The 27,867-nt window shown below is 50.4% G+C and overlaps 1 protein-coding gene across 1 annotated transcript in view; it reads right to left on the bottom strand.

Moving 5' to 3' along the window:
• Positions 1 to 424: 424 nt before the first annotated feature.
• The window catches only part of LOC8041629 (sprouty-related, EVH1 domain-containing protein 1), a 78,020-nt gene continuing 50,577 nt past the window's right edge, over positions 425 to 27,867 (bottom strand). The window contains exons 3-5 of the mRNA XM_029981854.4: positions 27,072 to 27,195; positions 13,571 to 13,755; positions 425 to 4,526 (exon numbers count right to left, since the gene is read on the bottom strand). Of these exons, the coding sequence (XP_029837714.1) occupies positions 3,933 to 4,526; positions 13,571 to 13,755; positions 27,072 to 27,195 (903 nt within the window). The 3' untranslated portion in view covers positions 425 to 3,932. The remainder of the gene's footprint in view (positions 4,527 to 13,570; positions 13,756 to 27,071; positions 27,196 to 27,867) is intronic.

Below are 27,867 nucleotides of genomic sequence, written 5' to 3'. Positions count from 1 at the left end.
GGGTCTCTGGTGATATTGATTCACTGCCCTCCACAATGCACCTTGTGCAGTATAACTAACTGCACTAACCTCAACGAGGTAACTTCTGATCTTCTAATACCAAACACAAATTCGGGTCTTCCTTGTTTCGATGAACTGTAATCAACTACACTTAAAAGGAAGATGGGGCACTTCTACATTTGAGAAAAAACGCATGAATTGCGTTCATTTGGCCTTTGGAATAACAGATATCAAAATTATATTTCAATGCGACGTGCCGGAGAGCCACAAGAGCAATTTCAAAATAGGGCTGAAGCCCCGCCCCCCTAGCCTTGGGCAGCCAAAAGAGCCGTCGATGACGTCACGGACAGCGACTGTCTTTCGCGTTTTTCTCGCGTTTACCAATACTTACGCAGCAAATGGTTTGGGTATTCGGGTTCACGGGGTAAAAATACACTAGAATTCACTTCTAACTCATTTTTTCCAAGAAGCTCCGTAGCTTCCCTTTAAACGGAAAAGGATAGCAATCCAAATGTGAGCGACACTTGCCGGGTCAGGCAGGGATCCACCTGAATAAGCTCTTGCGAGTATGAATAAAATTAGTCGTCTTGCGGCAGACGCTTCTGGAAACTGAACGCCATTACGACGAGCATCATCGAGAGCAAATTTACAAAGGGTGACACAACTTTCCGACGATTCCCGCAACAAAGGAATGCCAAACGATGGACAGAGTGTGCTTGCAAGACAGGAGGCGTTGTCATCAGTCTGTGCTTCCATGCCTCGACGCAGACCGCACTGTTTTCAACGTTTTTGATTCTCTGGCACCGAGCGGCCAAAAAACGTTGTGGAATCGGAGCCGTCCCCCAACGTCGGCGCATTAATTCCGCGGACGATGGCGCAGGTCGAGTGGCCTAAGCCGCCTGTCTTTCACGTTTTCGCACCTGCTCTTCCGTCCTGGCATGGAAACCATGTTGCCAGGCTACACGAGACACACTGGAAATTTTCGCAAATGGACAAAACACTTTGCGCGCGACCCGCCGCACACCAGCAACACAACACACCGCCGTCAATGTCTCACCGTGCGGGATGACTATGCAATTTCGACTCCCCTTCCCCACCCAGACCCGAGCGCTTTCTTCGAGCAGTTCGTGCGCAGAAACGCCCAACTTCGAGAAAGCCGGGTGCAAACTGTTTCAATAAATAAAAAGAAAAATGTGCGATGGTACGAACAAGCAGACTGGTGTCCCCTCGCAGTAGAAAGAGCCCCGCCGTAAACATTTCTCCGCCTTAAGCGGGAGCGAGAAAAAAAAAACGGTTTGGCGTACGCACTTTGCTACAACAGATGCACCCTCCAACACAAAACAACACAATGCGACGGTTTCTTTGGAAGCGGAGAAAACTGCAAAGACATGTTGATGATGAGAAGACTAAAAAAAAAAACGGTACAAAAAGAAAAAGGGAACTACAAAACTTGCTCACTCTCTCTCTGCAGCATGTGGGGCCTTAAACAGCGCCATGTTTGCTTCTTTTTCCTCTTTTGTTTTGCATGGATTCCTCGTGCAAACTAGCCAAGCGGAAGATGAGCAACTTGTTCGGCCAAGGGGAAGGAACGGGTGCCAGTCGCATGGCCGTCCCTCGGAGACACGCAAAGCCAAAGTCGGAGCCGATCCACGTGGACGATCTGGGCTCGACTACGAAACGTCGCCCGCAAACTTGGCGTAGAAAAATCCGCTGATTTAAAACCGCTCGAGTCGGAGGCGAGCTTGAGACGGAAGTTGGGGACGAGGCCGCTGGAAGTCTCCGAGAGAAAAATGCCGCCACGACGCGTGGCGTGGTTGTTCCATTTGCAGACTTTTTGGCAGACGACGTCGGGAGCGGCGCGGCCTTTTGCGGACACCCGTCAGATTCTTCCTCGTTGCGGTCGCCCGACGGACGACGCCGTCGCAGCAAGTCCGGAGAGAGCACGTACGGACGCAGGTACGTGCGGACACACACACAGGCACGACACAATCCTCCGTCGATCTCGGTCGACGTTGCTAGATACTGCTGGCCGGCAAACTCCCAGGGGCGCAAAACTATCACTTCCCCCAAAAAAGGCGCGAACGTTGGAAGCCTCCCTCATTGCTCGTATCAATGGGAGTTTCTCAACCACGCTGATCTCGTAACGTCGGCCTCGGTTACAGGACAGTCCTCCGCCGTGTGCTTCGAGAAGCACTCCCACGGCGGGCGCGGAACGCCGTGGATGGCGGAGGGTGGCGCTTGGGAGTGACGGCGGCGGCAACGGTGGGGAAGGTCCCCGCCGGCATGCTGAAAAAACCATCCGCTGAATGCGTTCGGTGGTTGCCATCTGGTAAAAAGCCACAGCACTCGTAGCGTGTCTGCAATAACCCCCCTTAACTTAGGCTTAACACATTTTAGTTGTGCTCGAGAGGTATGAAACGTTCGCATTGATCGCTCGGGAAGCTACGGCGTGACAAACCAGAGGCAATGCGAGAGATTTACTAAGTCAACCGCCAGGTAAGCACCGCCACGGTGCGTTAGGTCTAGTTTGTTGATGATAATGGACCCTTTCTGCGTAATTAAAGACGGTGCCTAGCGGTGGGCATATGTATTTATTTTTGACAAAACTTTCGTGCCAGTCTCCGAGTTAGCTGTGTATTCTTGGAGAAGAGCTGATGAGAGTATTACGCGAGCATGAGCTTCTCGAACATGCACATATGTACACATTTTTGCTAGTTTGCCTCCCTCCACATGTTTTAGCTATCCATCACCTCCGCCAGGTTGTTACTACTCCGACCCTCCCTACATGTTTTAAATATTTTGCATCACCCCCACATTCTAAAATTTCACCTCTCCCTACATTTCAGCTATTTTTCCCCTCCCACATTTTAACTGCTTCACCTGTCCCTACATGTTTCCACAATTGCATCTATTCCCAGATGTGTTAACTATTTAACGTCTCCCCACATGTTTAGCAAATTAGCCTCTCCCCACAATTCTAGCTATTTCACCTCTTCCCACATGTTTCCGTCATTTCACCTATCCCCAAAAGCACTCACTAGCTCACCTCTCCCCCATTTTACCTATATTAATTTTCAATCATTTCACTATTTCACCTCTCCCCACATATTTTTGGCTAATTTGCCTCTTCCTTCTTTTTTTTTTTTTTTTTCTTCTAAGTATATGCGCCAGCATCCACCGCAGGCCAGAAAAGGCCCATTTGTGGCGTCCACCAAAACACTCGCCCCAGACGTATTTAGGGACGGCCGTCCCTTACCCCACCGATGACGCGCCGGGCACCGTCACGTCTCCGTTGTCCCTGTCCCTCCTGGCAATGTATAAAAAAGAACTAGGCCTAACGTGCCGCATTTGCACGGCCTAGGTGAAGCCTAACGTCGTCGCGACCGACTCCCCCTCCGCATCAAGCGCACGTCCGACGCTGCGCTCGTCACGTTGCCGTGTCCCGGAATGGCCGACCGGTTCGTAACCGTACCACCAGAGGGGCCATCCCTTCGTCGCTCGCGCTACAGCTACGGTCGGCCACAGGTTAAGAATGCAGCAGAGGCTCCGCCCCTAGCAAGCGCTCGTTGCCTCCTGCTGGGATTTGGCTGCGCGTGCGACGAAGCGCCACCGAAGGCGGGACGGTCGCGCTTAAAGGCGGAACATTTACTACATTCTTAACCCGCGAACGACTATAGTGAGCCGGGTAGCACATCTCTGCAACACCGTATCCACCTTGCACACACGCGCGCAGGGACACGGTCGACGTGAACCGGGCTTCGGGAACCCTCGTAGCTCCTTTCCGTCGCGGTCGGGCGCCCGACGCAGAAGGGGCGTCGTCTGTGGCAGTCGGCAACAACAACACTAGTCCCCCCCGCCACGACGATGCACGTACAAAAAACGGGCGTGAAACAACAACGGCAACATCAACGATAACAAGGAAGAGGGTCCCGTCAGGCCTGGTGGCGGCCCCCGCACAGTCCGCAGGCCACGGCCGCCCGGTGGCACGCCCTCAGGGGCAGGTAGCACCAGAGGCAGGGCACGAGGAGCGACAGGAGCGCCAGTCCGGCCCACCGCCTCCGGCAGTCCCGAGGCGTCCCCGAGCACGAGCACGGCCGCTGGCTGAAGTCCCCCTCCGCGTCGGCCATGCAGTGGTACAGCATGCAGTGGGCACACGAGATGCACGAGGCCGCGTTGATGCACGACAGCACGCCGTCCGGCGCATACTCGCACGAGCCCCGCGCGTTGGCGTCCTCCGAGAATTCCTCGAGGCAGTGGCGGCACTGGCGGCGCTTGGGGGGTGCGCCCCCGGTGTTGCCACCGGAACGCGCCTTGCTGGGCAGCGGGGGCGCTCCGCCGGGGGGCTTCTTGGGGGCGGCGGGGGGTCCGTTGTTCCCCGAGGCCGGCGCCTGGGGGTCCGCCCGGACGCCGCTCTTGAGGGCTTCGACCAGCGGGTACGAGTACTCGTGCTTGGCAAACTGGACGTAGGAGTAGGGCTCGCCGGGGAGGGCGCTGTCCTCTATGTAGCTGCTCTTGTTGTTGGGTCCCTGGAAGAGAGAGAACTTCTTCAGGGACGTGACCACCGTCGGCATACTGCGTGCCATTTTAGAGTCACCAGACGTCCCGTTTGGGGCGGGGAAGTTCCATGCTAGAGCTCCATTAACGCTGTACCGCCAGTTTGCCTGGAAAAAGCCTCGTGTCCCGTTTGAATGGAAGAAAATAGAAAGAATGCTTATTCTCTAGAGACATGATTTTATAAAAATAAACATAGTATTATGAAAATGCCTCCTTGCATACAGCACAATTTTGAGCTCTCTCGTTTCCTCGTTAGAGGTCCCCATAAATATGCTAGACTTTTCTAGTAGTACTACTGAATTTTACTTGATAGTTTGGCAGCAACGAAACAGTAACGGGAGTCATTTGTACAATTAAATTTCCCTTTCTATGCTCAAATAGCTTAGTAGCACAATTTATTTTTAGCCCCTGACAACCACCCCCGCACCCGCCCGCCCAAAGGTCTCGTTTTCTATTTCGAAGATTGTGGTCGCCCTATGCATATGTCTCCTGTAGACCTTTGCGGCAGCAGCCTTGAACAAGGCGAGTTACAGCTGATAAAATAGTAAGGGTGCAGGCGAACTGGTGTATGTTAACCATGTTGAATATACACCAACTCATGTTTACAAACAAACCGGAGCGCTCCTAGCGGACGCCACCGGCGCCGCGCATGCGCGGTGGATGGTGGGCAAGAAGCCCGCCGTCGCCCATAAACAAACCATTGAATTGCGTTGTTGTCGGCGTCGGTGGGAGTCCCCGTGCTCTTTTTCGCGTTGGAATTGTTGATTCTACGTCCTCCTAACAATGTCTGACTACTTGAGCAGCTTCAGCAAAACTAACGAAACAAAACTTTGCGTGAATAATGTGACGTGCGGCGATTCATTTCACGTGGACGCCGCAGAATGGGCGCTAAAGCCTGACTCCCACGATGAGATACTGCACGCTATTTTCAGTCGCGACGTCGCTCGGACTGCAAAAGCGTGGACCGTAGCTGAGATGGTGGACGTGGATATTGAAAACCCGAAGTAGAATCGGGCATTACAAGTCGGTGATGGCCACTGGTAACAATGATCAACATCTTCTTGTATCTGTTTACACTTAGCCTACTTACCCCAACCAACCTTCAAAGGTGTTTTGTGGCCTGCACTTAGTTCTTATCGCAATTACCGGGTCAACGTTTGGTTTACGGGCCGCTGTCGTTTGAACGAGCAGACGACAAAAAGCAGCTAAGTTTGAAAGAGCAGACGACAGTTCGAACGCATGCGCAGTGGAGTACGGGCAACAAGCACCGCGTCCCGCGTCAACAAACCATTCAAATGTCACATTGTCGGCGTCTGTGTGAGTCGGCATACTCTTTTTCGCTTTGGAATTGTCGATTCTACGTCCTCATTGCAATGTCTTACCACTTTAATCGCCTGAGCGAAATTATCAAGGCTCGTTACGCCGCTAAACTTTCCGTAAATAATTTGACGTGCGGCGACATTCGCATGAACGCCGCAGAATGGACACCAAAACCATGGTGAGATTCTTCTAGCTATTTTCGGTCGCGACGTCGCTCGTGCTGCAAAAGTGCAGAAGGTAGCGGTGATGATCGACGTCGATACTGAAAATCGGAAGCGGGAACAGAGCAAGCTTAACAAGTCGGTGATGGCCACCCGTACCAATGATCAACATCTTGTATCTACTGTTTACACGGAGCCTACTTAAGTCTTTTGAGGCCTGAAATTACTTCTTATTGCAATCACTGGGTCAAAGTTTGGTCCACGGGCCGCTTTTGTTTGAACGAGCGGACGAAAAAAAGCAGACAAGTTTGAAAGAGCAGACGAAAGTTCAAACGATCAGCCGGCCGTGTGAATTTGAAGACGCACTAAACCAATGGGTGGTCCAGACAACTTGGAGGTTTTCTCTCGTTCATGTAGGAACAAAGCAAATGCATCTGGCGACCACAAAGTATTGCCCGCACAAGCAATCGTAGTTCGACAGCGTCTGGTTTGCCCTATTCACGGCTACTATCCACGTTCTCGGACGAACGGAGGGGGCAAAAACACATGAAAACTGATCTTCAAACCTTTCCAGACTGTTGGTACAGCCCCCGTCGCAGCATTTTGACGAGAAGGCAGGTGTTTTGTCTCGTTTCTTCCAAAGGAACGCAGGAATGCATGTCTGGCACGGCGACTTCTGCCCACCACCCCAGACCGGAAGTGCGTCCGGCGCGCCACCACCGCGGCGTGACGTAGGAGAGTTGAGTTCGTGTATACCTGAGACTGGGGTAGAAAGGACTTTTATGTTCCTTTCTACTTTTATGATCCTTTCTACCCCAGTCTCAGGTATATTCAACGAGTTACAGTGTGTGTTCCTGGTTTTCAGCACGACCTACTGCAATCCTGACCTGCCCAAGAATGTGCCATTATGCTCGTTTTAGTACATGGCCACAACTGTGGCGTTTTGCCATGCTATGACTTCGCGGTGGTGCATAAAGACTTTTTTGTTTCCTAGAGTATCCGAATATTGATCGAGGCGTGGTGGCCTCATCCGGTCCTGACCTGACCTGCTCTCCTTGTGGGCCTCGCAGGATCGAGTCGCCGGTCGGTGGTCGTGTGACAGATTCGTCACTAGAGGCGCCGGCTGCCAGCACAGTGGCTATTCATGAGTGGTCCACGAAAGTACCTTATTTAGACAATGGAACAAGAGCAGTCAGGGTCAAAAAATGGCCTTGCGCTTCTATGCCTGAAAAAGGCGATCTTTCGATCCAAGCAAACATGAGAGCGATGCATTCTGCTATGCGCTATTGCCACTGCAGCCTGCCTGGCACCACGCTACGGTAGGTGTTCCCGAGAAACAAATATTGCCAGCCGTGCGCTGTGCGAACCGTGCGCCAGATAGGCCAGGAACCACAAATGAGTCGCAGAAAAGCCTTTACTAAGCGACCCCATGCCAAAGCGACGCGCTTCATCAGCAACAGCGTCTTCCATAGGGAGCCATTATGTGGGCAGGTCAGGATTACAGGAGGTCGTGGTTTTCAGAGGGCACATCAGTGTTGCATGAGTGCACTGGGCCATGATTTTTCTCGTCCTCTTATCAACGGGCAGTGGCAGCCTGGGTAGGCGCAATTCCGGATGCTGGTGGCAGCTAAATAGCTGCATTTTATTATTTTTAAGCATTTTATGGCAAATGAAATGTCTCGAAGCTTTTTGTGAAAGCATTGTACCATCTTTGAGAACAAAACCGAATCAATGGATGCTATTTTTGCGAGACTGTGCATGACAGAACGAATGCAACTGCAATGTTTGTTTCATTTTACGCAGATTCGGAATGCCGCCAAACACTCGGCCATGTACCTAGAGAAGTCCTTACTGTTAAAAATATATGGCCACACAAGATAGTCAAAAGGCATTGGTTTTGCCCCGTCAGAAGGTGAAATTCAACGAGTCCCATAAATAGAACAACATGGTGTAAGTATCCCACAGTGCCGCATTATCCCAAGAGGGTTTATTAGAAAAATATCTCAAATAACGCAGCACTTCCTATCTGTGTACCTCTACGACGATCGGACAGAATCCGGCTTGTTTTAGGGCACACTTTGACGAAAGCTTCTGTTTGCACAGCACCAAAGCAAAAGAATGGACGTGTCTGTTCCGTTCCCTTCTCCTCACCCGATCAGTTACTTTTCACAAAGACAGGGAACATAGCTAAGAAGGCGTTTTGAACATTATTTCGGCAAAGATAATCCTCCAAGAACGTCGAATGGCCCTTGTCGCAAACTGCCTGATGTTCGCTCTCTTCGTTCGTTTCCTGCCAAGGCCGAGCAGGCTACGAGCCTTGGTATTCTTTGGTGCTCACAGTGGAAGACACCAGAAAAAAGGGGAAGCAAAAAGTGGAAGACACCACAAAAAGGGGAAGCAACCCAAAAAATGACCGCATCTCCACGTGGTGAATGATGTTGATTGAGGCGAAGCTCTGGTGGTGCTGATGATACTGATTTTGTTCATAGGTAGTGCTGATGGTGCTGATTTTTTTTATTGCTCATAGGTAGTGCTGAGTTCCGGGTTGCGTTTCGACTTCATTATTACTGTTTTATGGTCGGTAGTCTCCGGAGCAGCTTCCTGTCTGCGTAGACGCAGCATGCCAAGCTTTTCGTTTCAGGATTAAAAGCGCTAAATAACGAGGACCAGTAAAAGAAGACACACACACAGTAGAGCGCTTTACTGTGTGTGTGTCTTTCACACAGTAGCACTCTACTGTGTGTGTGTGTTTTCTTTTACTGGTCCTCGTTTTTTAGCGCTTTTAATCCTGAAATGTGTAACCAACTAGCCCAAGTCAATACCCTTTTAAGCTTTTCGTTCGTTTTCATCAATGTCAGAAGGAGAATGTATGGTATGGAACGTGGTTATATATGCATTTGAGCATTTGATCGCAGCGCCCTCTCGTCTATAAACGTTGAGCCAATGCATGCAAAGTTTAACGTGATTATATACGGATTTGACTGCAGCGCCCTCTCCTGTATAGACGTTGAGTGGCTACATGCAACGTTTCATCCATGACATCCCCAACCCTTGAGTTACTACCTCATGTGAGAGTCCCCTACTCGTCCCGCAGTCGTGGCCGAGTGACTAGGGCGATGGACTAGAAATCCATTGGGGTCTCCCCGCACAGGTTCGAATTCTGTTGACTGCACAAACATTTTTTTCTTTTTTTAAGAAGACAGATGGGATGGCAATCGATGTGAGCACGGACGCCGGACAAGGCTAGACCCTAAGCAGCTTCGCCCCTAATAGGCAGGTAAAGTAAAAAAATTGTTAACAACAACACAAAGTGCACTGTGATTGACAGCGGTAGCTGCTGCGTTGTGGAAAGCATGTTGAAGGAAACTTGCCATTAGCCAGTTTGTGTCTGAGGACCCCATGGCCCAGCTACTAAAAGACAGGATGCCCTAAAAAGCTGGTTTTCAACCACTGGTGTTTTGAGGACTCCTAGATTGGCCAAAATGACTGGCGACCCCGACTACTGGGAGGGAGGTGTGGTATTGGACGATCACAATTACTAAAGTAAACTTGGAAGAAACTTTGAAACTCGAAAATGGACAACAATCGACCCTCGACACTCGGTGCACATTGGTTGGTTTATTTAGCTTTGTAGGACAGCTAGCATCGATAAAGAAAAAAAAACTTTATCGCTCGACTCGACTGAAAGTTGAGGGCTTCGGGGACCCTGAGGAGATCTTCGGGTATTCTAAGGAGTCTGCAGACCCCTGTTTGAGAACTAAAAGGAAAAGCTGCAGTTCCGCATGCAAGAGGAGCGCAAGAAAACATTTCACGAGTGAACGAAGAGATTCAAATACAGGCTCTGTAGTGGGTTCAAGGCGAAGTTATGCAGCATAAAACACATCTCCGCCTGGCGACATATGACAGAACAATGCACCGACTTTCATGGCGTCATCTGTTGCCACTTCGGGGCCCCTTTTGATGCGTGGACGGGATAGGACGCCAAACACACCGGACAAAGACGGCCTTGAGCACCGGGTCGGCCGCTCGACGTTCAAAGGTCCAAAGCAAAAATTTTATGCGACGGAACGGCCTCTTCGCCTCTGCCGTCCGCCGCTGACCTGCCGGCTTCTCCCTGCAGACCATGAGGAACGGCCGACGAACTGACGGCACAACGTCACGGGAGCGAGGCACGGCGCAGGGATCGGAAGATGCGCGAGCGTTGACTACAGAAGATGAGGAGATTGGATCTGCAGCGACACACCACCGCACCATCAACGGTTCAAGGGTCCCGATATGTGTCGTGGTGTGTCTCTCTCGATGAAGTAATTGTCCGTACCAATGATAAAAGTTTTCTGGACGAGGAGATGGTGTAGGAGTGTTTCGAGCTAGAGCCACCGAGTAAATTCCGAGTAACGACACTTCGGCACACTCAATGCTTGAAAGTATGCTGTGCGCAGAAGAAATTATCTGAAATGGAGACACAAACCCCGTCGCGGAACCTGGCGGCCCGGCATTCCAGTTTGTGGGTATGGGGAAAAGAACACGACAGAATTGATTGGTGCTCGGGCTCCGACTGGCCGCACGTTTTTATTTTGCACACGACCCGCGTCACGGAGTTCGTGACCCGAGCTCCGTGCTGCGGCCATTGTTGCGGGCTCCTGCAGTGGGGATTCCTGTGGTCTCCCTTCCCCGACGTCTGTGATAACTGCCGCGGGTCGGAACATTCCCCTTCTTCGCCGTGGGCTCCGACCTGACTATGTTCAGTGCGCCTTCAAGTTCAAACGGCCGCCTGATCGTTCGAAGTGTTGTCTGCTCTTTTAAGCGTTTCTGCTTGTTTTTGCCTGATCGTTCACACGACAGCATCGCGTTGACCGAACGTTGACCCGGTAATTCCGATAAGAAATAAGTGCAGGCCTCAAAAGACTTTTAAGTTTAAAGGTTGATTGGGGTAAGTAGGCTAAGTGTAAACAATAGATACAAGAAGATGTTGATCATTGTTACCAGTGGCCATCACCGAATTGTTATGCCCGATTCTGCTTGCGATTTTCAGTATCGACGTCGACCATCTCAGCTACGGTTCACGCTTTTGCAGCTCCGAGCGACGTCGCGACTGAAAATTGCGAGTGAAATCTCATCACGCGAATCGGGCTTTGGCGTCCATTCTGCGATGTCCGCACCGAAAGAATCGCTACATGTCGGATTATTCATGCAAAGTTTTGGGGTGTAACGAGCCTCATTAATTTTGCTGAGGCCGCTAAAATAGCCAGACATTGCTAGGAAGACGTAGAACTAACAATGCCAACGCGAAAAGGAGCACGGGGACTAACAACGACCCCAAAAACATCGCATTTCAATGGTTTGTTTATGGGCAACAGCGAGCTTTTTGCCCACACTCTATCGCGCATGCGCGGCACTGGTGGCATCACCTAGGGGTACTCCGGTTTGTTTGTAAACACGAGTTGGTCTATAAGTAAAATATTGACGAACGAACTTGCTTCGTTCAAAAAAGAAAAAAAGAACCTGTTTCGGCCAATCTAAGGTGACGTTTTGCAGACGACGCATGCCGTCATGACACGAAAACTGCTACACCCACTCGTCTGCGCGGACTGCAACGGATGAGGGAGAGTTGCAGTTATTGCGCTTGCTTGGGACGTTTCTGGGTCGAGCGTTGGCCATGAAGTGCTTCATTCTCCAAGCATCCATTTGACTAATATTAAAGGTACGAGGGAGCGTGTGGCAGCTAAAGGAGGCGCCCCGCTTTCTACCTTGGCAGCATGTTGGTAGCGCTACTGACGATGGCGCTGCTAGCATGCAGCCAAAACCGCGTGTGTACGCGTTGCCTACCTCTCTATTTTCCAATGTGACCTGCCATGTCCGTGTCTTTCCACGATCATGCTCTTATATCCTGCGCCGCAGGAAAGGAGTCACACTTTAACATTCAAACACCTACCTACGTCTAGCATTGCTGCATTTGAGTTCCCACTTGCCCAAAGCTCAGATTCTATCGTGTCCTTGCGACGTAAAGGATCGTTCACACAGTTGCGTCGACTGCGTTGTGCTGCAGTGTGTCATGCTGCATGGCGCTTCCCCATCGGCTCGTCGTAAGTATCGCCATAGTAACAGCTCAACGCAAGCAGTCTTAACAAGACGTGAGTGGTTGCAGTTGCACTCAAATGCAACTGCATGAACGAGGCCTAACGTACCGTAAAATACAGAATGTGTGCACATCTTGCAATAAGTGCCTCCCCCCCTTTTAAACATTTAAAATATAAGCAAAGGACACGTGTAGCACACACCCCAGAGAACTTCTCAGGCCACCAAGCTGTCCAAGGTGCTACTCCACATCAGCTGCTTCTCTGAGAAAGCCAGCTTTACCAGCGTGTGCCATTGCGAAGTGGTGAAGCTTGATGTGAGAGTGCCAGCGCGAAGCAGGCTCGATGAGAGTGGCATAGCTGTCTTAAAAATAAGGGACACGGCCAGACTGCTGCACTGCTGCTCCTATACCATTCCGTCGGATCAAACATGGGTCCACCCCACCATCTGCGCCTTCTGTTTTCCTGCTTCTGGAGCTAACAAGCGCCTATCCCTATTTTTAGGAATTATTCCCAAAGTTAGGGATGTGGGCTTGCTTCATATTTTACAGTAGTCACACACAGGTCAGCAGAAGTAAAAAGGCATTTTGTGAAACTGCCCATAGGTGGCACAAGCTGCCAACCAACTAAAAGAGTTGAGTCGCAGCCATCTGTCTTTCTTGGAGCAAGGTGCGTGTTCCTATCCCCTGTGAGGCATTCTGCATGGCCACACAGAGCTTACCAGAAGTGAAAAAGCATTTTGCCAAAGCTCCCTATATATGGCACGAGCTGCTGCCTGATTTTGAGGTTTGGATGCATTCGTCTGTCTGTACCAGAGCAGGTTGCGTGTGCCTGTCCGCACACCTGGAAGGCATTCTACATGGTCACCCATAGCCTACCAGAAGTGAAAAAGCGTCTTGCCAAAGCAGATAAGCCAACTCAACACGTTGTATTGATGTGCGCAGGCCTGGAACTTGTCCAACCAGCGGAGTGTGAACGGGAAACAGGTTAATGCACACTGGCAGGGGCACTTGGCTTTAAGGGTGCTTTGCATTTAGTGGTAGACTCTGCCAGCAGGGCAATGGCAGCAAATTTGTTGTTGCTAAGCCAATGGCCAACAAAGGCTGGGGTAATGGGTGGAGACAACCAAATGAAGATTAGAAAACTGGTGGCTGCTTGTTCAAAAGCGGGGCTAAACAAACACCACTGGTTAGTTCCCAAACACCGCGAGACCGCCTGATTCAAAGGAAATGATTTCACACCATCATCATCGTCAGCCGCATTTAACCGTCCGTACCGAAGAGAGTTGCATGAGCCTGTCCGCCCACCTGTGAGGCGTTCTACATGGTCACCCACAGCCTATGAGAAGTGAAAAAGTGTTTTGCCGACGCTCCCTATAGATGGCGCAAGCTGCTGCCCGATTCGGTGGTCCGGCTGCATTCATCCATCCGTACCGAAGCATGCGTGTGTGCATCCACCCACCTGTGAGGTGTCCTTACGGACATAGTTGATCCGGTGCAGGTGGTTGGCCGAGTAGGGTGACAGGCCGCTGCCGGCAGAGGACGAGCCGGACGAGGAGCGGGACTCGACGGGCAGCTCCAGCGTCATGAATACCTCGTCGTCCCCGATGTCTGAGTCGTGCAGCGCACCGCACAAGTCCCCCACACCTGTGACGCACCAAGGGACGAGACTGTGATTACAAGTTTGATGGCAAAAAAAACTACAAAGGTCACACTGTAACAAGTTGGGACAGGCGAAGAGGTTGCGTGTCATAAATATGGTGCCTGGAACACGTCTTGACTGGCGCGTTTACCGTGTCGTCGAAAGTGGTCCCTCGACTTACACTTAAAGACGAAGCAGCAGTGTCACGTCGTCGCCGGCCATGATTATAGTGGTGTCAAAGCAGCGGTGGTGGACATGGCAGACGCCTGTTTCGCTGCAGGCCGCACTCCAGTTTGACAGTCTATGAAGCTCAGGCGGTCAAGAGCCAAAATGATGCCATGATGGTGACACTTGCGTTCATTCTGGCTTTTTGCCGGAGCTTCTACCACCAACCACCGGGGTCGCAACGTCGAACAGTGTGACACTCCGACTTTTGTGAAGTCATTTCTTGCCACTTCGAGACCACTCTCGATGCTCGAAAGAAATGGGATACTAAACAGGCCAGTCGGAGACGGTTCCGAGCACTGTATTGTTACTGCACCAAGTCGGGACAGGAAAAGAGGCCATGAGTCATTATTTCGGAGAAGTGCATCTAAAATAAAGGGTGACCCCGAAAAAAAAAATCCCGGTTCTTTGATGTGTCCTGCAAATGAGCTGCGGCAATGGCTGAGAGGCTCCAAGCTGCTGTCCGCAATTAGTGTTTGTTTTTAGGTGTTTAAAGTTAGTTTAAAAAGTTGCGTCCCACTCAATTTGGCGGACGGTGTTCATGCGACAGTTTCTTGTGAACACCGTCTGCCTTGTGTACATCTGACGTCAATTTTCTCGATAAATTTAGCGAGGAAACTGAATTGGTGTTTAGGTTGTGTGACGTCAATTTCCCCACTAAATTTGGCATGGAGACTGCATTAGGGGTACAGGTCATGTGACATTGATTTTCCTGCCAAATTTAGTGGAAAATGCATGGACAGACAATGAATGGCCTGGTACTGCGCCACCTAACCACTGTTCTCAAGCATTTCGTGCCATAAAACAGTGGCTAGGTGGCGCAAGCCCCCGCCCGAGTTAAAGGGTTCAGCTTCACGCATCCATCCATCCATCTTGCTCTCCTCTCTCTTTCAGATCTATTTGCGTTTTCTGTCGTGTGGAAGAAAGAAAGAGAGGGAAAGAACGGAAGAAGACTCGCTCTGCTCTTGACCGTGCACGTGGCTTCCCCATCCATGAACGGCGGTGGGAAGGAGGGACAGGAGGACAGACAGAGGTGCAAGGAGAGAGAGGCAGGCCCGAAACGGTGCGAGCAAGGGACGTGAATAGGAGAAGGTAAAAGCAGCGCCGTCGCAAGGAGGGGGAGGGGAACCTTGCAATGCAACCACTAACGACTGCATCCAAAATGACCGGGCCATTTGCACAAGCGGCATGACAACTGCACGGCTGAATGTATGTATGTGTGCAAAGCTGCTGTGACAGAAGTGATGCTGCTAATATCCTATCCTAATCTACTTGCCCTCCTTTTTGTTCTGTTCTTTTTTTTGCTCACTAACACACTAGCTGATAAAAAGAAGTAAAGCCCTCGAATAAATGTTCAGTCTGCCCGAGACGTTGCTTGGTATGTGGCAACGAAGATGTCTACACTTGCGAAGCGGTGTGGCCGCTGATACTGCCAACTTGGATTGCCAGACATGGCGGCATCACTAAGTCCCCCGCAGTTCGAGGAGACAGTGGAGAAGTGGGACGGTTACAAGTTGCGGCTGAGAGCCTTTTTTGAGGGGAACGGCGTGAGCGACTCCAAGAAGAAACTGGCATCCCTGGTGGCCGCGCTAAACATACGGACGGTTACGGTGCTGAGCAGTCAGTGCGCCCCAAGCAAGGTAAATGACCTCCAGTACGAAGAAGTCACGCAACTGCTTCAGGAGCACTACTCGCCGAGGACAAACGAGATTACGCAGTCGTACTTGTTTTTAACAAGAAACCAAGAGCCAGACGAAACGGTGAAGGATTTCATTGTGGCTATTCGGCAGTTGGCAGACACTTGCAACTTCGGAAGCTTGCTACAGCGAATGCTGTGTGACCGCATCGACTGTGGAATACGGGACCCTGATGTGAGAAGACACATGCTCACGAAGACGTCATTGACACTTGTCGCAGTGGAGGAAATCACCCTGGCTGCGAGAATGGCCAAGATCAACGTACATCAAATGAACCGACAACTGAAGCCGGGGGAGGAGGACAACACGGTGCATGCACTCCACGGCCGACCAGCAGAAAGCCAAGACAGAATGCTTTAACTGAACACTTGTAAGAGCAACAGAGAACCTTGCCCAAGGTGCGGCGGAAGCAGGCATGAAGCAAAAGAGTGCAACTTTCGCAATGCGCGGTGCTTCCGCTGTGGCAAAACTGGCCACCTGGCGAAACGCTGCTTCGCTACCAGCAACAAGCCAAAAAGCACAATGGCCTTCGATATCCAAGCCGACGCAGACGAAGGCCAGGGTGGTCTTTTTGCAATGGAAGCACAGGATTTCATCCGGAACTTCAGCGCAGTCCAACCGTTCATACGGACCTTCCATTAGGATGATGTAGCAGTGGATATGCAGCTAAACACGGGGGCACCAGTGTCCGTCATCACATGGGCCACGTACCAGTAACCCAAGGACGTCTGGCCGAAACTTCGCGAGACGGCAACAGAGCTGACGTGCTTCCTGGGAAAATTGCCCGTGCGCGGACAGCTCGATATGGAAGTTTCGCCGGGGAACAAGACTGTGACCGGAACATTGACAGTTCTGGAGTGCCCTGGACCGAACCTAGGCGGCCGTGACCTGCTGCGTGATTCCCACCTGCTGCCAGCGCCAGCCTTCGTCAATCAGTGTCAAGGTGAGCGAACAAGTGCTACCGGCATTGGGCCGATACTTGTGGAGTTCTCAGACTTGTTCGAGCCGGGTCTACGATTGTTGAAGGGTCCCCCAGCCCGCTTCCAACTTCGCGAGGGTGCGGTCCCCAAGTTCTACAAAGCTCGACCTGTGCCGTACGCACTGCGAGAGAAGTTTCTGATGAGTTGGACCGGCTGGTAAAGTTAGGCGTATTGTCCCCAGTGGCAACGTCAGACTGGGTGACACCTTTGGTTTCTGTTGTTAAAAGGAATGGCAGTATTCGTCTTTGTGGGGATTTTAAAATAACGGTTAACAGTGCCTGCCACGTCGAACAATATCCACTGCCACGAATTGAAGACATTTTTGCGGCGCTAAACGGCGGGGAAGTCTTTAGCACGATTGACTTGAAAGATGCATATAACCAGCTGCCCTTGGATGAAGCACCCAGTATGCTGACAGTGGTGAACACATGGAAGGGTTTGTTTGCCTTTAATCGGCTACCCTTCGGTGTCGCGTCAGCTCCAGCTATTTTTCAAAGACGCATTGAAGCGGTCTTGCAAGGATTGCCTGGTGTACAGGTATATCTGGACAACATTATTGTGGCCGAAAAACAACACAACAGCAGCCTTCTCCAGACAGTGTTGCGGCGGCTGCGCGAGTCCAGGTTAAGGCTGCATCCAGAGAAATGCAAGTTTCGGCAGCAAGAAGTCGATTTCTTAGGTCACCGAATTGACGCGAAAGGCCTACATCTTAAGGCGGAAAACGTGGCTGCGATGATTTCATTAGCCTCACCAACCTGCGTGACAGAATTAAGGGCGTTTTTGGGGTTAGTGACCTATTACCACAAATTCCTGCCAGCCGTATCCTCGAGCCTTGGGGCCTTTGTACGATCTTCTGAAGAAGGGGACAGCATGGAAGTGGGGCAATGTCCAGGAGGAAGCTTTCAAACGAACAAAGACATTACTCCAAGAGGCAAACTTCCTCACGCAGTACGACCCGAAGAAGCCATTATGGTTAGCATGTGATTCGTCCCCGACAGGGGTCGGGGCAATACTGTCGCACAAAGAAGATGGCAAGGAGCGCCCGATCAGATTTCGTTCTCGGACGCTTTCGATGGCAAAGCGAAACTACTCGCAGCTCGAGCGTGCGGTGCTTGCTCTTGTGTTTGGTGTTACCAAATTTCGTCAATACTTGCTTGGGCATACGTTCATGCTAGTTGCCGACCACAAACCCCTTGTGGGGATCTTTTACCCGGAAAGACCGATTCCCGCGATGGCGGCTGCAAGAATACAGAGCTGGGCGCTACTGCTGAGTGCCTACTCATACAACATCGAGTATAAGCCAGGAAAAAGCAACATCACGGCAGATGCCTTTAGTCGCTTACCGGTCCTTGGTATGGTGGACCAAAGCACACGTTTTGCTGACAAAGATGCGCAGGAGTATGTACTGCTGATCGAGCAGTTCAATGACGGCGTGATATCGGCCCAGCGACTAATGGCGCTCAGAGATAACGATTTGCAATTACGGCAAATTCGTAGTTGGATACAGAACGGCTCGCCACAGCAGCTGTCGGAGCCACAGCTGGCGTTGCGCCCTTATTTTGACCACAGGGACGAACGGATGCTGGGTCATGGACTGATCTACTGGGGGCACCATGCGGTAATCCCAACGAAGGCGAGAAAAACAATGTTAGAGATGTTACATGCCACGCACCAAGGTATTGCGGCGATGAAGATGCTCGCGCGCTCGCTTTTTTGGTACCCCCGAGTTGACAGCGACATTGAACGTTTGGCCAAACTCTGCCAGGTTTGCGTACAAGCCTCCTATATGCCACCAGCAAAGCCCCCTGTTAGCTGGCCAGACACGAGAGAAAGGTGGTCAAGATTGCATGTCGATTTTACAGGGCCGGTTTATAATCACATGCTGCTGATTGTCATTGACTCGCACAGCAAGTGGCTCGAGGTCATCCCAATGAAGACGGCCAGTTCCCTTGCGTACCATTTTTGGACGGTTTGGGCTGCCAACTACCGTTGTGTCAGACAACGGACTGCAATTTACAAGTGACGAATTTCACAGGTTCGAGGAGCGAAACAACATCATCCGCCTGACAACGGCGCCCTACCAACCCCAGTCAAACGGGCTGGCCAAGCGGGCTGTTCGTATCATCAAGCAAGGCCCGGTAAAAAACTGCGTGGGATCCCTTCAGCCTCGTCTTGCCCGGTTTCTCCATCGGTTTCGTCGAACTCCCCTAGGATGTGGAAAAACACCGGCCATGTTGTTACTCAAATACGAAATCCGCTCGTGCCTCAACAACGTTGTACCTCGGCCCAGGACGGTAAAGGAGGTACAACAACAAACTTTTCAGAAAGGGCAGTCGGTGTGGAGCTGTAATTACGGAAAGGGGATCAAATGGGAACCAGCTACAGCAGAAGCGACCATGGGCGCTAGAATGGTTCATGAGCGCGTCTCGCAGGAGGGCCAACAACGAAGACACCAAGACCAATTGAAAAACCGAATTGTTCCCACGGAGCATGCGACTACAGTGGAGGCCCTATCCCCGGTCATGGAGGGATCAGTGGCCCCAACTGGGCGACCCTCGCGAAGAGGAGCTGGTCACAGAGCCTTCAAGGGCCCCCGTGGATGACACCCCCGTCACCAACAAGCCCGCTGAGGCGTTCTACTAGAAGACAGAAGCCACCGGACCATTACTCACCTTAAAAGTGGAGGAGTGCTGTGACGGACAGTGACGCTGCTAGTATCTTATCTTAATCTACTTACCCTCCGTTTTGTTGTCCCGTTTTTTCTTTTTCTGATAAAAAGAAGCAGAGCCCTTGAATAAACGTTCAGTCTGCCCGAGACGTTGTACGATTCACTTCAGGCCCGAAACGGTGCGAGCAAAGGACTAGAATAGGAGAAGGTGAAAGAAGCGCCGTCGCAAGGAGGGGGAGGGGAACCTTGCTATGCAACCACTAACGACCGCATCCAAAATGACCGGGCCATTTGCACAAGCGGCGTGACAACTGCACGGCTGAATGGACGTACGTGTGCAAAGCCACACAAGGAAAGCAGCCATGCAGCATGACTGCTGCGGACTGCATGCAACGGCGGAACGTGAACAGTTATAAATGCGAGGAAAGGAATGAAGAAACTACAAGCAAAAAACGAAGAGGGTGAACCCTGAAGGTCTGAAGCAATGCATTTTCCGGAAAACTAGACCCGATAATGATGACTACGAATTCAGCTGTTGTTGTCGTTCAAGCTACCAACATTACGGTAGGAACATTGAATGATAGATTGACTGAGCTTTAGTAGCACACTGATTGACTGAGTGAGTTTTAGGGGAATAATGATTGGGGGAAACCCAAAGAGGATCTATGCAACACATTTCGTAGAACCTTCGTCAATTCACAAAGAATAAATGACAATCCCCAAACTCGAAAAGACAAAGAATGAAACAGTTTCAAACAAATGCTGCTTCCCTTCGTTTGTTTTTATGTGCCCCCCCCCTTTCTCCCCCACCTCGGTTGAGTTTGAAACATGAATGTGCCCCACGCGCTTTTCGGCACACTAGTCCTAACGATCAAGTCTGTAAGGAGGAGCACAGCAAACAAAAATAAGACAGCACATCCTGTTGGAATGAACAGAGGCAACTCTAGAAAACCGACCGAGCCGGTCAGCTGACGCCCAAAAACACGGGGAAAGGAACGTTCGGCCAAAGGACGGGGGCCAAACACGACTGCGACGGGAGGAAAGCGAACATATTTATTTTTCTAGGCTCCCCAGCTGCACCGCCGTTTTCATTCACGAAAAAAAATACACGGAGAACGTCATCGCAGCAGTTTTGAGGCAGCTGATGCACGGGCAGAGCCAGCCCGTTTGTTTGTTATTGTTACTTCCCTTCTGGCCTCTACGCACTGTCGCTCCCTCCTTTACTGCTGCTTACCCTTCTCTCTCTCTCTCTGTCTTTCCCCCCTCGTTTCGGTGAGCGTTCGTCCTTCAAATCCAACTTCAGCGACTTTTTTCGAAAACGGCGGAGCAATGTGTAAGTTTGGCCGGAATTACCGAGACCAGGCGAATGTCGAAGTGATTGGAATGACGGCTTAAAAACAAGCGAGCTGCTCGGTAAAAGTCTCCATCAAAAAAGGAAAGGTGTTGAGGCTGAAGAACAGGCAACGAGGGCACAGAATAGTAATTTGCATTTCTTCCCGTTTCCGTCTTTCTCAAAATTTTGGGTTCTTGGTTGTTTTGGGGTTTTTTTGCGAAAAAAATGACGAATAGAAACCTGTACATTATTGTGTTTTTTTCTAGAACGGAGAAATAGCCTCGACGAATGTTCTAAGTAGGATTCCATGTTTTCAAAGTTTGTTTCTCGTGAAATTTGGAGGATGTTTTTTGTGGAGTTCATTTTCTGCCAAATATTAGGAGTTTATCGAGCATTATTTTTGTTAGATTCCCAATTCTCCAAAGTAGAGAGTTTATTTTTGCTATATTTTATCAGATCTTCAAAATTGAAATTACAAATATATATGCACCAGTGGGCGTAACCCTGCCCTGGATTCGCAAGAATGCATGTGTACGACATGACATTGGCACCCTTGCCATTAGTGATACTAAATGTCCCACAACATAAATTGAAGAATACACATTGGAATCACTGAACTCCTTGAAGTAGTCGTTGGGAAGCAACCCAGGCGAAAATCAGTCCCCTTCCAGCTGGATTATGGATTCCAGCTGAATCTAGCTGGACCGCCTCATTTCCAGTTCCATAATCCAGCTAGAAGTGGACTGATTTTCGTTGGGATGTTTTCTATTCATCCTATTCTACCACTTCTCCCTGCGGCTGTGCGGGCTGGAGCGGTGAAATAGAGGCCTCATCTGTCCCTTTTATGAAATCTCAGAGTTCATAGCTTTCACGGTTAGGTGAAATAGAGGCCTCATCTGCCCCGCTCTTATGAAATCGCAGAGTTCATAGCTGTCACAATTAGGTGAAATAGAGGCCTCATCTGTCCAGCTCTTATGAAATCTCAGAGCATAGCTTTCACAGTTATCAAATCACAACCCTACCTTCCTCTAGCTAAGATGTTAAATCTGGACACCGAAACGGTGGTTTGTGCCGTGACCCAGAATTACAATTCCCTGTTGTCCCGAACGAACCGTGACGGGATAAACGGGGAACCTGCAGCTTTGGTCAATACTGTGCGATTTCGAAAGAATCTGGGGAGACCTCTCTTGATGAGTGCTGAACCTGTGCTCTGACCAAACTTAGTCGTAGAAAACTGCCTCTTTTTCTTTTATTTTTCCCTTTGGCCATTGTGACCTCCAAACTCTTGAGTTTTTCGGATAAATCTGAACTCCATAAAATTTTACCTGCGAGTGTTTCTTTGGATTTTATCGAGTTTATCCGAAAACATGGAGCCCTAGATGCAAGCGAGATGACTTTAATAGTATTCCCTAGTAGACAGTATTTTGTGGTCTATAAGTTGCACCTTTGTCGAAGTCGCACCTACATATTTGTAGGGCCGACCTAGCAAAACTGCACTAAAAGCTCGCACATGTGTTTTATGATTGCAATATGCGTGCAAGCGAGAGCAAGTTTCAATATTCTTGTCACCAAATCGAACGAGAAATGTAACCCCCACGGTAAATTTCTGCAGCTAATGTATACACTTATAGACAAAAAATGCATTTAGATCGAACTGTTCTAAAAAATGCACCAACAAAAATTAAAAAAAAAGTGCAATTTGCTATTTGGAAAATATGGTACTCCAATCTTTAAATGGTAATGCATGGTGCTGCTACCAGCAAATCCATTATGCATGAAAGCTTGCACCGTCCTGTTGTCTTACAGAAGGTCTGGAATGCGATTCGTCGTAGCTCAAAACTTCCCCTCAAGGTCCCCTCCAAAAATTGGAACCAGCTTTTACGTCGCTCGTGGCACAGTGTGTCAACGTGCGTTGCCACGACCCAAAACCGATCCAACTTTTACTCACCGTGGGAAGGACGATTGCAGAGAGGAAGGAATCCGCAAGAGCAGCGTGCGAAAGGGAAAGCGGGAAAGAGGGAAGAAGGACACAGCCGAGAAAGGGTCACGCATTGCATGGCATCGATGAGGCACCATCCCAACAAACGATAACCAAACACCGCGTACGCAAGAGGAGCACAAAGTTAACCAACTTCACCTACACCTTGTTCCTCCTAAAACCCAGCCACGGCAAACACCACTAGCCAATCCGAGCCAATTCAAAAGTCCCCAATCAGGTACTGTCCCGACGAATCATAGTCAATCACTGCATGTGTGACAGAAGCACAAAGTTAACTCACTGCACTAGCACTTCATACACTACTAGCCAATCCAAGTCAATCCAAAAGAGCAAGCTTGCCTACCTGACCTTGTCATTGTCAAGAGCAATATGCAAAGCACTGGGACACCCGGCTTAGCTGAGATGGCTGCTTAGCGTGGCATTTAACACGATCCTCAACTTATGTCGTGCCATCGTTGTCACAGCCGCTAACACACTCTGCCAACTTCGTTACTATCGAGGCTGTTCAAAAGAGTAAAATGGCTGCCGTGCCTTAGGTTGTCGGAGTCTTTTTTCACATGTAAGCACTTGAGCACTTTCTAAGGATTCTTTCTGCCACCTATGTATCCCAGTTCTCTTTTTCGAGCATGTACCGCATCCCAACACAAGAGGGTCAGCATTCACGTCCTGCCGTCTACGTCTATACTGGAAGTGCCTACTGACCAACCAAAATACTCAAGGCGCTCGCACGCACAGATGCTTTTAAAACGACACCGACAATGTCTCGACCCTTGCCGAGATTTTTACGTAAACGTGACCGTGAGGGACCAACTAGCGGAAAGAAATATTTGTGGCGTGAAATCTCGTTTTCTCTGAAAGAAATATGCCAGTTGATGATCACGTCTGCATCGACCCTCCTTTCTGTGGTCACAAGGAGTGATGATGATAGTGCATAATATTTTTAACAAGGTTGTAGGCCCTTTAATAGAAGTACAGTGTAACCCACTAACGACAATAACAAAAATCCCAAATTTCAGTCGTTTAACCGATTATAGTTGTATCTGGGGTAGAAACTGATTGTTTCTAGCCTAGAAACTGATCATTATAAGCAATACATCGTTATATGTGGTATCATTATAAGTGTCTTGCACTGTAATAGACTTCATGAAACTTAATTTTTAGGACAACTTGAACACCAAAAGCGCGTTAACTTTAATCAACTTTGAGTGCACAGTCACATCGACACTACCATATCCTGTAACATCATAGCAAATGTTTTGGTACCCAGCAAAGCTTCCATGGGCCAGCACATTTCTACATGTATTTTTTTTGTTCAATCAAATTAATATTATTGTAACATCAAATAAGCTATGCTAAGGACTGGTTCACAAGAACACTGCACATGACGGTGCCCAGGGTGTGTTTCAGACTGGCGTGTTCAGCACGTCCTCGAAAGTGGTGCCTTAAAGGAACACTAAAAGAAAAAAGTACTTATTTTTGTTAAAGGGCTCATATGACACATATCTTTTTTTTTTCTCATTGTTTCACAAAGAAAGAAAAACTTTAGTGTATGATCTATATTGTTAGACGCAATTTAGGTGGAAGTAACCCACTCTAGGCCCCACCCAGAAATCTATACCAGCTACGCTACTTTTCTCTGCTCTCCTTGGTTGGATAGGTGATCGATGTCTGGAGTGTTCTTAGTAAAAATGTTTCCCCTTGCTGCAAAACTCTTTTATTCAACTTTTCTTTTTATGCTTGAGAAACAATTTATATAGATGGAGTCATCACTGCTTTCAAAAGTATCATGAGACTCTCTTTTCCGCTTTGGTTTCAAACAATAGCAAGCATGGCTGCCGGCGTTTGCAGCCACCGGTTTCACACCACTATGCTTATTGAGCTCGCCTGTTTTTATGAGTGCACGGGTCGTTTCACGTTTACCAAGCTGTTTAGCAGACGATCTCTTCAACTGACGTACTTTGCGACAAACAACTAACGCAAACATGCGCCTTTGGAAGCGTTGTGCGGGTGCTTGTTTTGGTAGCGGGAAAGACGGAAGCTTAGCGTCCCACGGCAACTATTTTGCTTGACCTCACTTGATTTATTTGTTTGTGCGTGTGGTGCTGAATAAATGTGTCGGTTCCCTTAAGAGTGGCCCCGCTACTCTGAGAATGGTGCAACCGTCGTGATTGCAACCGTGGTTTCAGGGTATGAAATTGCGAGCCATTTCGGTGTAAGCAATTTGACGTTTGCCTCGCATCAGGTTTGTCCAGGTATGTTTCCGTCACTTCGCTTCTGAGGGCCTTTAGCTAGCAAGTTTCGAGCAGTGCACCTGGCTCGCTAAAGCCAATAATTTTAGGTCGCGTTTGAATTGTGTGTCATGGACGCTAACCCACCTTGCTTGCGGACGCTATGCAAGAAGACAACAGAAAAACTGAAAGGACCGCATATTTATTTTGTTGAGTCTTTTAGTCCTTTCGGCTGCATTTTGCGGCACATCGACAGATGCTCATATCGGGAGTAGATCTTGCATGATGGAACGCTAGAACGTCACTTTCGTGGTTGCGTCTTGCGAGCTTTACAGGCGGTTTTAGACGAGGGCAGGATAGCAGACGGACACAACTGCAATGGCGGAAGAGGACGCGCTGCTTTCGTGGTCGCGTTTTACAAACATTGCAGATGATGCTGAGCGGGGGTAGACTATCAGACGATGCCGGAAGCTACCACGCGTCTGCTCGCACGACTAGCAGGCGGTGTCAGATGCCGTACTGGATGACGCGACAGGGAGACACTAGGCGAGCACGTTCGGACGATCGGCCAAGCCAATCCAGTAGTAATGGGCGGGGCCGCTGACCTGTGGGCGGGGCCTAGAGTGAGCATCGACGTCCATCAAAATTGCATCTAACAGCGTAAATATTGCCCAAACATATTTTTTTTCTCATTGAGAAATTACTTTTAAAAAATATGTGTCATATTTAAACCAATGGTGTCAAAGAATAGACCCTCTTTAAAAGTCCATGCCACTGCCTGTCTGCCATGGCTCGATCCCATACTCTGAGCATGTATTGAATATGAGGGTTGCGTCAGCGTTCGGTGTGAACTTGGCACGAGTCATACCGAAACCGAGTTCTGCGTCCGCGTTTGGCGAAAGCTCGGATCCAATCACGCGCTTCTGTCCTTGGAATGGCAATCGCGAAGGACGCACGACGGACTTTCGAAAAGGACATATTATTACCCCATCGTCCACTGCGATCCCGGTGGCGGCGCAGCAACAGAGACGGAAGTGGCAGATGCCCGTTCTGTCGCTCTCGGCCCGACGGTCTGCCGAAGCGTCGGTGGCCGGACGTAGGGACACCGCGACGACGGTGGCGCTCGCGTCAGTTCCTGCCTTTTGCCGGAACTCGCACGACCGACCGGCGGGATCGCGAAGTCAAACGGTTCGACGCACTCATGTGACGTCGTCCGTCGCCGCTTTGGGACCATTCTCGATGCACGGGCTAGACGGGACGCCATAGGAAGCGGTCGGAGACTCGTCCCGTGTGCCGCAAAAGCCGCAACATCCCTGCTCCTACAATGCGTAATAGACGCTGCACTCACTGCAGACGCGGCAACAGAAATATCTGCAGACACCATGGAGGCAGGAAGCTCCTGGAGGCGACGTGAGGCCGCCAGAGTTGAAGCCCCCCAAGAGTGACCAAAACAGCTGTTCAGTCAGCTCTCCTTTTCGTCCAATAGCGTCTCTTGGTTTTGGTCATCGCTGGGGGCGTGTCCCTCCACACCTCCGGTGGCCTCGTGTCGCCTCCAGAAGCTTCCTAGCTCCGTGACACAAACAAATCGAGCACTTTCGAACCATGTCTGCTTCCGACGTTTCTCCAGACAGTTTTCGGATGACCATTGTGAGAGGGCCGTCGTACAGGAAAGAAGCACACTTCAAATAGTGCCCGCACACTGTCTTTTGTACGACGTATTAGCGCGTGACTATGATGGCGACGTGCGTCGCCGTCGTCACCCCTGCTGGTTTCCAGGACCTACCGAGGTCCTCGTCGAGGACACCCACGAAACTCTCGGGTGTATTGGAGGCTGGCCGAGCACGATGTAAACTGTCGTGCCGTGGTGCCTGCAACGCGTCTCCGATTGATGCGTTTGGCGTCCTACTCCGCATGTGCATCAAAAGTGGTCTCAAAGTGGCAAGAAACAACATCGCGGAGGCTGGAGGGTCGCGACATCGGACATCTTTCTTCCACCAGTTCGGCACGGAAGTTCCGACAAAAGTATGAAGGAATGTGCCTGCCGTGTTTCCCGCCGCTGCTGCAACGCGGCTTGATCGCGGCCGGCTACGGCAACACGCTCGTGTAACGTCGCTGGGCAGAAATCGGGGGACAACTTTTCGGAGACGCGTTTCCGGGCACCGGGCTTCCGACCCGCAACGTGGCGCCTTACCGTCTAGGAGGTCCTCCATGGCGACCCGGACGGCCTTGTCGAAGGCCCTGGCGTCGGCCGACGTCTGGAAGGTGAGGCCGAACTTGTGGTCGCCGGCCCGCCAGTGGTGGAAGGTGGGCATGACCTTGGCGGTGAACAGAGAGGAACGAGAGGTCAGGCCCAATCGGACACGTCGGCGCATAAGAAAGGAAGTGGAGGAAGAGGTACGGAGGCCTCGTGGGAACACCACTCACAACATGACACCTGCACCATTCCCCTTCAAAACGCCGTCACTAGCAGATCAACACGACGCTGCCCGGCTTGCGTTAGCATCGCCACCGGCGAGTCTCGCACCGTCTCACGACAAGAATGACTCAGACTTGAAATCGCGTTATAAAGTTCATTCTCCCTCAGAATGAGCGCGTGCCTTTAGCAAGCGGCGATGCTGACGAGTGTGCCATTTTGCGGCGACTCTCGTGGAGCTTCGACGTGTTTGCCAGACGGGCGTGTCGGGGATCCACTAGCTTCGTTCTATTTCCCTGCACCTCCTGCACCGGTGCAGAAAAGTGCAGGGTGGTGTACCTCTGGTCGTATCTCAATACGGATACCGGAAGCACACTGCCCTACACTTTTCTGCACTGGTGCAGGAGGTGCAGGGAAATCGAACGAAGCTACTGACGACGATGTCGGGTGCACACCTTGTCTTCTACGTGGCATTCGCTAGAGGGGACGTGCAACGATCGCTCACTCTTCCCAGTGGCCGAGCGCGGTCTCAGAATCCACATCTCTTTACTCACGATCCCCGCGGTACCCTTCG

The sequence above is a fragment of the Ixodes scapularis genome, unplaced genomic scaffold (assembly GCF_016920785.2).
Source record: "Ixodes scapularis isolate PalLabHiFi unplaced genomic scaffold, ASM1692078v2 PGA_scaffold10__122_contigs__length_95168666, whole genome shotgun sequence".
NCBI classification, from domain to species: domain Eukaryota; kingdom Metazoa; phylum Arthropoda; class Arachnida; order Ixodida; family Ixodidae; genus Ixodes; species Ixodes scapularis.
Note: the sequence above shows the minus strand (reverse complement) of the source record. Positions and strands in the feature narration are given on the sequence as shown.